The following is a 12,459-nucleotide window of genomic DNA, read 5'->3' as shown; positions in this document are numbered from 1 at the left end:
TTGATTCAAGCAATTCCATTCTAGGTACATACCCAAAAGAACTGAAAACATGTCCACACAAAAACTTGTACACAAATATGCATAGCAGCATTATTCATGATAGCCAAAAAGTGGAAATAACCCAAATGTCCATCCAATGACAAAGGAACAAACAAAATACAGTACAACAATACAATGGATTATTATTTAGCCATAAAAAGAAACAAAGTACTAATAAAAGCTGCAATATTGACCACCTTGAAAACGTGATGCTAAGTGAGAGAAACCAGACACAAAAGATCACATATAGTATGATTCCAGTTATATGAAATGTCCAGAAATGGCAAATCTATGCAGACAGAGGATGGGAGGAGAGAGAAACTGACAATGCCTACTGACAGATATGGCGTTTCTTTTAAGGGAGGGGGGGTGATGGAGTTCTGGAATTAGATGGTGGTGATGGCTAGACAATGTTGTGAATATACTAAAACCACCAAACTGTTTGCTTAAATGGTTTTAAAACAGCACGTTTTATGGTGTGCTTCCCTTGTGGCTCAGCTGGGAAAGAATCCGCCAGTGATGCAGGAGACCTGGGTTTGCTCTCTGGGTTGGGGAAATCCCCTGGAGAAGGGAAAGGCTACCCACTCCAGTATTCTGGCCTGGAGAATTCCATGGACTGTATAGTCCATGGAGTTGCAAAGAGTCCTACACAACTGAGCGACTTTCACTTTCATGTTTTATGGTATATAAATTTTATCTCAGTTTTTTTCAAGCTACCAATCTGGGAAATGGAGCCTAATCCCACTAGGCAAGCCTGGGAGCCTGTGTACAGCGTGCAGCTCAGGTAACTTATCCGAGGAGTAAGGAAGTTGGGGTATTCATATTATATACTAACTCCCATCAATCAGTGACTGAAGGTTGCTTTTAGGGAGCACTGATACCTTGCACTTCTGGGGTGCCTGCAAAAGGGGTTCTGGTGGCCAGAGAAAGTCCTTAGGCAAAGGAATGTTAGTGTTGATAGCTGACAGTCAGGCCAGCATGCCCTGAAAGGTACAGGCAAGGGGGTTCAGGCAGTGGGCCGACAATCTGCTACTCTCTCATCACGTTGTTTTAGGATTAAACAAGAAAGGCTGTGCAAAAGGCTTCACAGTGCTAGACACAGAGAGAACTCTCAATATATGTGAGTTATTTTTTACAAAGACTCAATAAGGTTAAATAATTTGATCCAAACTACACAGTCAATACAAGTTGGAGCTGGGATTTACACAGCACTCTGTGCAGCCCAGTCTTTCATATAGAGAATGATATTAACAAGCATACACTAACCAATCTTGCAAACACACTTCAGGCAGCAATCCTGTCATCATGGTGTTCAGAGGCTACAATACGCACCTTTACTCTTTAGTCTCTCTCTCCTCCCCTTTATGTGCCCTCGGCGAGGGAAGCAGCTGCTTTCCTCACAAAAAGGCCTTGAGGGCTGATGTTACTGTCTGCTCAAGTTTCAGGGTTTGGATATTACATGGCTTGCTGTGTAGCTGCTTAATTGAGATTCAAAGCCTGCACATTTGCTGACAATTTAGTGCAAAGGACCAAGACAGACAAACACCTGTGACTGCAGGAGCGGCAGGGCAACAGTATCCTCCTCACTCACCTATCGGTCCGGCTGTTCTCCAGAGTACCCTGACTTCAACAAAGGAGCCGTATCAGCAAAAACTCTAGAGGAAAATGGGCATCTCCTCCCAGAAGGCCCCGCACTTGCCCCCACCAGAGCATGCCAGAAAGGAGACATGAGGATGGGGGATGCAGAGCCCCGCACCGACCTGATCAAATACTGGTTGGTAATCGTGTCGAAGTAGCTGTAGTACACAACATTGTTCACGTGGCCGTACTGGTCATTGTCCTGCCACCTCGTCTGGATGGGCAAGAAGTACCCGTAGGCCTCCTGGTGCCGATGGCGATCCTCAGCTCGCTGGTTCTCTGATGCTGTAGCCAAGGAACGGCCATTCCTAGGAAGCAGCCTCGAAACCCAAGAGGTCATAGTGGGGCTGCTGCCTTGGACAGTACCTTCAAGAGAAACAGCAACAGAGGATGAGAATGGTCTTCAGAAATCTTGATTTTAGTTTTACAAAGGCAATTGCATTAAATCCTGACCATTGGTTTCAAAAGGAAATGAGACTTTTTTTTTTTTGGCTAGGAAATAAAATCCAGGTCCTTACCACAAACCTACTGACTTTTTAAAAAGGATTCCTTATTTAAAAGGTTTTGACACACACTGACAGAAACAGGTGAAGGCTTTGTTTGAATTTGACCAGTAAGAATTTAAAGTACGTTTCTACAGAGGTGCTCTGCTCCACAAAGTATTTCAAGGAGGGCACTGTTTCTGAAAAAATCTGTACCCTCACTAAGGGCATCAAGACAGAGCTTAGGCAACCAGCATAAAATAAAATGTTTACCAGAAAATATTATCAATTGGGCCTATCAACTGTAAGGTTTTTTCTTTTGAGGGCATTAATTTTCTTTTAGAACAGAAGTAACATCCTATGGGAAATGTTTAGATGACGCACAAAGGAGGAAAAAAATCCAACAATACCAGCTATTAACACTTCCATGTGCATTATTCCAGTCTTATATATCTGCATACATATTCTTCAGCAGGATCATACTGCTCATGTTGTTTTGTAATCTCCTGTGCTTAACAATACTCGCTAATGTTAAATAGAGAGCGTCTATGCTGTGCTGTACTTAGTCGCTCAGTCATGTACGACTCTTTGCAGCCCCACGGACTGTAGCCCACCTGGCTCCTCTGTCCATGGGGATTCTCCAGGCAAGAAGAGTGGGTTGCCATGCCCTCCTCTAGGAGAGAGTAATAAATACGCTTAAACATTATCTTATGTCACTTGCAATGCTGGATTCTGTTATATTCCATTGTATAGAAGCACCACAATTTATCAAATTTTCTTTTGTTGCATACTGAGGATTTTGATTCCAAGTTTGTTAATTGGGATTGGAATCTTTGTAAATAAACCTTCACACACATCTGTGATTATCTTCTTAGGATATATACTTAGAAGCAGAATTGCTGGGTCAAAGAGTAAATTGTTAAGGATTTTGATATAAGTTAATGCCCTCCAGAAAGGTGGTACCAATTTATATCCTCCATAGCAGTGTACAAGCAGGCCAATTTTCTTGTCAATTTTAAAATGTTTTATCCATTTGACTGTGTTCTCTCATTTCCATACACATTTAAAGAGATGTGCTCAGTGAAAAGATGACTGCTGCTACCATCTATGATGGAATAACCAGTATCAGAATAACCCCTCTGAGAACAAGTACAGGAACAAGATGAAACATACAAGGAAAGCTGTGTGGAGACTTAGAAAAATCAAGGCAGCAGGGCTCTCCAGGCGGCACCCCCGAGGACGGGGTAACACTCTTGCTGCTGCTGATTCTCATCAGGGCATTTGTCAATCTGCCACATGGGGAATAAAGGCTGAAGAAATAACAGCAACCTACGGGGTTGCACAGAGTCGGACACGACTGAAGCGACTTAGCAGCAGCAGCAGCAGAGCTTGCAGTAAGTAGTCTTGCTGTGGTGGAAGAGTTGACAAAAATTGAAAGGCCAGCATCCTGGAGAAAGTGAGCAAATTCCCCTCAAGGTCTTTGCTGACTCTCAAGCTGCACATGCTCAGAGAAAAGAGAGAAATCAGCTGAAGCAACTGTATGCGGCTAAAGTCTCAGGAGGAGACGACAGTCTCATTACACTGAGGACCCAAAAATGAGCTTTCAGGGCCCCAAGGAGGAGGGCGAAGACTCTAGACTTTCAGTTTCGACCCAAGAAGTATTACTCCCTTAGAATGAAGGCAAACTTTACATTGTCAAACCTTGATCAAGATTATCTACCCGTATATCATCTGTCACCTAGTAGAAAATGAAATCATCTCTGAAGGGAAACACCACCATTCAGAGCCTGTACATCATCATTTTATACACAAAGACTGGCCTTCATTCAAACATACCAAGTCTACTAGCAAAAAGGAACAGAAGAATTAATTTTAATAAAATAGAAACAGTCCCACAGACTCACACAGATTTAAAAATAGCTATGATTAACATACATCAGAGATAAAAGGCTAATATCCGTCCCAACACATAAAGAACTCTAAAACTGAAGGGGAGAAATGTCAAAAACCCAATACCAAAATAAGCAAAAGTCACAGACAATTCACAGATAAAGATTTTAAATGACTTTTAAACATTTGAAAAGATGGACAACTTTAGTTATAATAGAAATTATACCTGTGCTGAGATACCATTTCTCAATGATTAGATTTGGTAAAAATTACAAAGCTTGATAGCACATTCTATTGATAGAGCCATGAGGAAAGAGACTTTTATACATTGCTGGTGGGAATGTCTCCCACACCTTTATGGGAGGAGAATTTGACAATATCTAACAAAACCACAAGTAAGCTTACCTTTTAAATTGCATCTAATAATTTTCCTTGAAAATACACCTTCAAGAATGTAAAAAAAAAAAAAAAGAAAGAAAACATATGAACAAAGAACATTATTTGTAACTAAAAAATATTGTGAAAAAACACATTAAAAAAACACACACATAAGAGATTGGTTGAATGAGCTATGGTATATTCACACAGTACACACAGTAGTATACTGAAAGTCTCTTGGTCTTGTCCGACTCTTTGTGACCCCGTGGACTGTACAGTCCATGGAATTCTCTAGACCAGAATACTGGAGTGGGTAGACTTTCTCTGCTCCAGGGGATCTTCCCAACCCAGGGATCAAATCCAGGTCTTCCGTATTGCAGGCAGATTCTTTACCAGCTGAGCCGCAAGGGAAGCTCCAATACTATACTATGTAACTGTAAATAAAAACTAAATAAGACATGATATGGAATGATTTACAGAATATATTTGTTGTCAATCAATAAAAGCAGTGGTTTTTAACCTGGTGGTCCAGTGGTTAAGAATCCACCTTTCAATGCAAGGGACATAAGTTCAATGTCTGCTTGGGGAACTAAGGTCCCCCATGCCAGGGGCCAAACCGAGCACTGGAGAGTACACGTGCCGCAATGAAAACCCAGCACAGCCAAAAAAAAGAAAAACAAATCAATAAAAGCAAAAGGGGATACATAGAACGATACTTTTGTGCAAGAAAGAAGAGGAAATAAGATAATATAAATGTGTTTACTTTTATTTAAAAAACAAATCCAGGAAGAATAAACCAGAAATTTACAAGACTGCATTAAGGTGCATGGGGTGGGAAAGGGGAAGTAATACTCCACTTAATATAGATTTTTGTGTAATTTTGAGTTTTGGAAGTATGTTAATGCTTTACATACTCATACCAAATAATGATGATGATGATGTTAAATTAACAGTGATGGAGGGGAAAGAAACCAAAAATGGAATACAAACAGAAATAAATGAGCCTAACTAAAATTCAAATGAATAACATAATCACACTGAAGGGAAAAATAATTACTTTTGAATGCAGAGTTTTAATTATATACTCTCAGTTTGGAAACAAAAATCTTTTTACAAGCATTGAACACTAGTTAATCAGCATGATTTTTTATAGTGGTAGGGGTAGCAAATCTAAAACACTGTGAATCTAAGCCTAGGCAAGTGAGTAAAATATACTGAGAATAATCTTAGCCAGATTCGTCACTTGTGAAAAGGATTTACAAACATAGAAAGGAAAAAGACTAAACTGAACATTCTCGTGTTAGATTAGATCTGGGAGCATCAATATGAACTCCATGGTTAGAGGCAGAGATGGAGATTTCCTAATCCAGCTGAGACTAGATATAATATAGTACATTTTCCACTGCATCAATATGAACTCCATGGTTAGAGGCAGAGATGGAGATTTCCTAATCCAGCTCAGACTAGATATAATATAGTACATTTTCCACTGCATCAATATGAACTCCATGGTTAGAGGCAGAGATGGAGATTTCCTAATCCAGCTGAGACTAGATATAACATAGCACGTTTTCCACTGCAGTAGAAAATCAGCACACTTGGTGTCTGCTTCCCTGGTGGCTCAGCTGGTAAAGAATCCACCTGCAATGCAGGAGACCTGGGTTTGATCCCTGGGTTGGGAAGATCCCCTGAAGAAGGGAAAGGCTACCCACTGCAGTATTCTGACCTGGAGAATTCCGTGAACTGTATAGTCCATGGGGTCACAAAGAGTCGGACATGACTGAGCAACTTTCACTTCACTTCACTTGGTGTCTAGACTTAAGTTTCTTTTTCCTTTTTTGGCCATGCCACGCAGCATGTGGACTCTTAGTTTCCCAACCAGGGACTGAACCCTATCCCCTGCATTGGAAGCATGGAGTCTTAACCACTGGAACCACCAAGGAAGTTCCCGTATCTAAGTTTCTAAATACCTACCTCCACACAAAGGAACCAAGGCTCCTTAAAGGATACAACTGATTACAATGCTAAGGCAGATAAAGTAAAAGATGATCCTGGAATATCTCACTGTGCCAGAAAGTAATGAAATGTACAAAAAATGATGAGCATGTCAAAAGTTCATGGGAGCTTGTTTGAGTGGGTTCCCAAGGGCCAAATCTGAAATATCTGATACCAAATTAAAACGAGATCAATGGATTATAACATCTTGAATTAAATAACAATTCTTAAGTCTACCAAATTAATAAATGGGGGTGAAGGAAAGTTACCCCTTACATAAGTATTCTGAGTAATAAATGTAGAAAGGATAACGGAGTTAGAAAAATCATTATTTTTCAAGTATCACAGGCTTCACTTTTACTTTTCACTTTCATACATTGGAGAGGGAAATGGCAACCCACTCCAGTGTTCTTGTCTGGAGAATCCCAGGGATGGGGGAGCCTGGTGGGCTGCCGTCTATGGGGTCACACAGAGTCGGACACGACTAAAGCGACTTAGCATAGTAATAACTGATCCAGTCAACAATCATGGATGATGGATGTAAAGTATACTGGGTACAAGTTTGATGAGAAGCAGATAACATCCATGATCTCAAAATAGTTCCCCACAAATTATTTATTCATCACAAATTAATAATATTAAGTTTATGATGGCTCATACTGGTAAGACATGTCCTTACGCAAGTTATCAAAGTTAGTATCACTAATAGTGAATCAAATGAACATCAACTGCCTCCTGATACAATGGCCTGAGAAGGACACAACATCACTTTTGTGTTATTTTACAATGTTATTGCATTGTAAAATATCTGAATCTAATCATAATGAAACACCAGAGAAACCAAAATTTAAAAATTCTACAAAGTACTTTCTTTGTACTCTTCAAAAATATCAAGATCATGAAAGACAAAGGGAGAAGAATTGTTTCAATTAAAGGAGATTAAACAACCATGACAACTAAATGCAATGCATAATCCTAGATTACATACTTAACTGGGAAAAGATGTTGCTATAAGGGAAATTATTGGAATAATTGACAAAATTTTAATTTAGATTGTAGATCAGATAACAGTATTGTATCAATACTAAATTTTCTAATTTTGAAGTTGTACTTCAGTTACATAAGATAAATTCCTTGTTTTTAGTATATACAAACTGAAGAATTTAGAAATAAACAAGTATGACATCTGCAATGTTTTGCCAAATGGTTCAGAAAGAATACTGTGTGTGTGTTGGGTAGGTAGGGGGATCATACACAGGCATGAAGGAAAAGATGAGAAAGTAAATGAGGAAAAAATGTAAAATATTGATGAATCTAGTAGAAGATATAAGTAATCCTAATTTAAGATTGACTATAAGTCAAGGAAGCATGGTATAACCTCTAGGATAATCAGAAAAAGAATATTTAATTAACAAAGGAAAAATTAAACAATAAAGATACTTTTCAAAGCCAAAAGAAAGCCATATGTCAGGTGAGAGGACCAAAAACAGATTGAGACCAAAAAAAACCCAAAAACAAACTGTAAGATAGTAAGTAGATAAGAATAAAAATTAGCAATAATTACATGAATTGCAATGAAGTACTCCAAATAATAGGCATAGACTCTAAGAATGGATATTTTTAAAACCCAACATATTTTTATAATAGACATAACTTAAATACAAGGAAACAGAAAAGTCAGTAGTAAAATGACAGAAAACATACAAACATAAACAAGAAAAAAGGTAACATAGATATACTAATGACAGACAAAACAGATTTTAAGGCAAGAAGTATTACTACACACAAAAGAGAAACTTTGGTAAAGATAAAAAGGTCAATTCAACAGGAAGATTTCATAACATAGCCTCAAATACAGTAAAAACTAACAAAACGAAAGGACTAATAAATTCCCACTTACAATGTGTAGCTCTAACACACCTCTCTCAATAGCTCAAAGGAGAAGCAGAAAATAAATTAATCTATAGAAAATTGAACATGATTAAAAACAACACAGGGCCCACTGATTGGAGAATATACATTATTTTCAGGTATATATACAAGTTACCAAAATAAAACATATACTAGGCCATAAAACAAGTCTCAACAAATTTTAAAGAATTAAAATCAGAGTATGTTCTCTGACCACAGTGGAATTAATCTAAAAATCACTAACAATAACTACAACAAAAACACAATTATAAAATCTCCAAAAGCCAAATAATAAATAAAGTTAAATAGGAAATCACAATGGAAAATAAGAAAACATTTTCAACAGAATGGCAATAAAAATATGACATATAAAAACTTATGGGATATACCTAACCTGTAGCTAGAGAAAACACAATAGTTAAATGAAAATCTAACGATGAAAAGGAATGATCTAAGGATCCATCTCAATAATCTTGAAAAAGAGCAGCAAATTGAACTGAAAGAAAGTGCAAGAATAATAATGAAGATAAGAACAAAAGGCAAGAAAATAGACCAAAAAAAAAAAAAAAAAACCCACAGTAGAGAAGAAGTCTTTTTCTGTAAAGGGACAAATGGTAAACATTTTAAATTTTGTGGGCCATATGCTACAACTACTCATCTCTGCCATTGTAATGCAAAAGCAGTCATAGTCAATACAAAATGAATGGACACAGCTGTGTTTCAACAAAATCATATTTACAAAACAGGTAATGGGTTATATTTGACCCATGGGCCATATTTTGTCAATCCCTGCAGCAGAAAATATAATAAAGCTAAAAGTTTGTTCTTTGAGAAAATAAAACAAAGCAAACAAAATTGATTAAAAAAAACAGTGAGTATAAAGAGAAAAGAGGGTACAAATTATCAATATAAGAAACAAAAAAGGGATATCACTACAGATCTCACGGGTATTAAAAAAGATAAGATGTTATAAATAACTTTAGATCAAAAAATTTGGTAATTTAGGTGGAATGGATAATTCATTTTTTAAGATACTAACTTACCAAAACTGACACAAAAAGAAATAGAAAATTCAAATAGCCTTATATCCATTTAAATATGCATCTATAATTAAAAGCCTGTCGACAAAGAAAAGCTTAGGACCAAATGGCTTCATAAGTAAGTTCTTTATTTCATGAACTAATACCAATGTTATACAAATTATTCCAAAGAACAGATAAAATAAATTCATTTCTGAACACATTTTATGAGGCCTATACAGCCTTGATACCAAAACATACCAATAAAGAAAAAGTACTACAAGAAAGGAAAAGTATAAGCCAATCTCTCTTATGAACACAGACGTAATAATTTGGCAAAATGAAATTAAATATTGGCATGTCAAAGCTGGGGATATATAAAAGAATAGATCTCAACCAACTTAATTTATAATACTAAGCTGATTTAAAACTTGAAAACCCATAAATATAATTTACTCCCATTAACTAAATAAATAACAAAAGTTATATCGTCACTAATATATTAAAAAAGCACTTGATAAAATTCAATGTCAATTCATATTAAAATCCTAACAAAGCAGGAATAAGAGAAACTGCCTTAACTAATAAAGAATATCTTTTAAAAAATCTACATTAAGTATATTAATGGTAAAATAGTGAAAGCTTTACCATTGAAATTGGAAATGAAATCAGAATGGCTGCGATCATTTTTATTAAACATTATACTGTGGTCCAAGAGAAAAAAATTTAAGTGATTGTTTTTAGGAAAAAAATCACCTTTGTTCACAGATGATACGCGTACGCACCTAAAATATTCAAAATAATCTATTAAGGATTAAAAAGTGAATTTAGCAAAGTTCCTTTAAATTATACTTAAAAGTCAATTGTGTTTCTAGATATTAACACTAAACAACTGGAAAAGGAAAATTTAAAACAATACCATTTTTATTAGTAAAACATATGCTACCTAAGAATATTTATCATCAAAAAGATAAATACCAGATACCTAGAAACAGAAGTATTCAAAACTGTGCAAGACCTATGTACTGAAGACTATGAAACACTGCCAGGAGAAATTAAGAATGACATAAATGGAGGGCTATATCATAACTTGGAAGACCAAGTAATGGGGGGGTCTCCCCAATTGATCTATTTAAGTTCGAATAAATTCTAATTAAAATCCCAGCTGGCTTTTCTATGAAAACTAACAAACTGATCATAAATTTTACACAGAACTGTAAAAGACAGAACTGTCAAAACAAACATGAAAAAGAATAAAGTTGAAGAATTTACATTATCAATTATCAAGACTTATTATAAATATAGCATAATTGAAACAGTGGTGTTGGCACAAGATGAACAAACATACTGATGAAATAGAATAGCAGGTCTGGGAAACAGGCCATCCTTATAAGACCAAATAATTTATGAAAAAGGTGCCACTGAAATGCAATGGGGAAAGGATAATATTTTTAATAATTTGTATTTTATAATGAAACTTTATCCCATCTCAAAACATGCACATAACTCAATTCTATATGATTTATAGATTTAAATGTAAAAGGAAAAACAATAAAGTTTCTAGAAAGTATTATAGACTAGATTTTTAACATTGGGGTAAGCAGAATAATCTCTTAATACAAAAGGATACAAAAATCACTTATAAAAGAAATGATTAATAAATTTAACTTCTTTTAAATTAAAATTAAGAACTGGTGTTTATCAAAGGACACCAGTGAGTTATGTAATACATATATCCAAAAAGAACTACAAGAATACTGGAGTGGGTTGCCATTTCCTTCTCCAAAATATATAGAGAATCCCTACAGATCAATGAAAAAGAATTACACAACCCAAATTTAAAAAGAAAAAGTTAAAGACTTGAATGGGCACATGATGAAAGAGGATACTCAACTGGCCAGTAAATATAATTAAAGGTACTAAATATCATTACCCATCAAGAAGAAAAGAAAGTGAAGTTGCTCAGTCGTGTCCGATTCTTTGTGACCCCATGGACTGAAGCCCACTAGGCTCCTCCGTCCATGAGATTTTCCAGACAAGAATACTGGAGTGGGTTGCCATTTCTTTCTCCAGGGGATCTTCTTGACCCAGAGATCAAACCTGAGTCTCCTGCAATGCAGGATGGTCTCTTTACCATCTGAGCCACCAGGAAAGAGCATGAGTATGAGCCATCAAGAAAATGTAAATGAAAACCACAGTTATTTCACTTCTAAACCCCTCATAATGGCTAAATTTTAATTTTGTTGATGATGATGTGGAGCAACTAGAACTTTAATACTCTGCTGGTAGAAGTACAAACTGGTAGATATTAATAGAATTTAGCAATCTATTTCACAATATTTACTAAAAGTGTACAACTTTATATACTGTGACCCCGCAGTTCCACTCCTTGTTATATAGCTCGTAAAAATCCCTACATATGTCCCCCCAAAAAACACATACAGGAACATCCATAGCAGTGCTCCTCATAACAGACCCAAACTTAAAACAACACAAGTATTCATCAGTAGTACAATGGATAAACAAAAAGCAGATATCCATATAACAGAATACTATACAGCCTTGAAAAACGACTTTCTGCTACGTAAAACCACATTAATAAACCTCACGGGCATAATTCTGTGTGAAAGGAGCCAAACAGAAAAGAGTAGCTGCTGTATGATTCCTGGTATGTAAATTCCCAAAACATCAGAAATAATCTACAATGTTAGAAATCAGAATGACGGCTACTTTGGAACGAGGGAAGGGACATAAAGAAGGCTTCTGTGGGGTTAGTAATGTTCTACACCTTGGTCTGGGGTGGCATTTACACAAGTATATGACTTTATAGAAATTCATCAAGCTTCTTTCATCTGTAAAGGTGTTATACTTACGGCATCAGCATGGTAGCAGCTGGTGGCTCAGGCGGTAAAGAATCTGCCTGCAATGCAGGAGACCTGGGTTCAATCCGTGAGTCAGGAAGATCCCCAGAGAAGCGAATGGCTATCTACTCTAGTATTCTTGCCTAGGAAATCCCATGGACAGAGGGGCCTGGTGGGTTACAGTCCATGGGTTACAAAGAGTCAGACGTGACTGAGCGACTAACACTTTCACTTTTCAAAATTTGT

The 12,459-nt window shown here is 36.5% G+C and overlaps 1 protein-coding gene across 2 annotated transcripts in view; it reads right to left on the bottom strand.

Moving 5' to 3' along the window:
• The window catches only part of LOC113905440, a 194,349-nt gene that overhangs the window by 101,682 nt on the left and 80,208 nt on the right, over window positions 1-12,459 (bottom strand). For both annotated transcript variants that reach the window (XM_027562736.1, XM_027562735.1), the window contains one exon: window positions 1,800-2,043. In XM_027562736.1, the coding sequence (XP_027418537.1) occupies window positions 1,800-2,017 (218 nt within the window). In that variant the 5' untranslated portion in view covers window positions 2,018-2,043. The remainder of the gene's footprint in view (window positions 1-1,799; window positions 2,044-12,459) is intronic.

This window comes from Bos indicus x Bos taurus, chromosome 15, assembly GCF_003369695.1.
Source record: "Bos indicus x Bos taurus breed Angus x Brahman F1 hybrid chromosome 15, Bos_hybrid_MaternalHap_v2.0, whole genome shotgun sequence".
In the NCBI taxonomy this organism is placed as follows: Eukaryota; Metazoa; Chordata; class Mammalia; order Artiodactyla; family Bovidae; genus Bos; species Bos indicus x Bos taurus.
The sequence above is the reverse complement of the archived record's forward strand: the minus strand, read 5'-3'. Positions and strand labels throughout refer to the sequence as shown.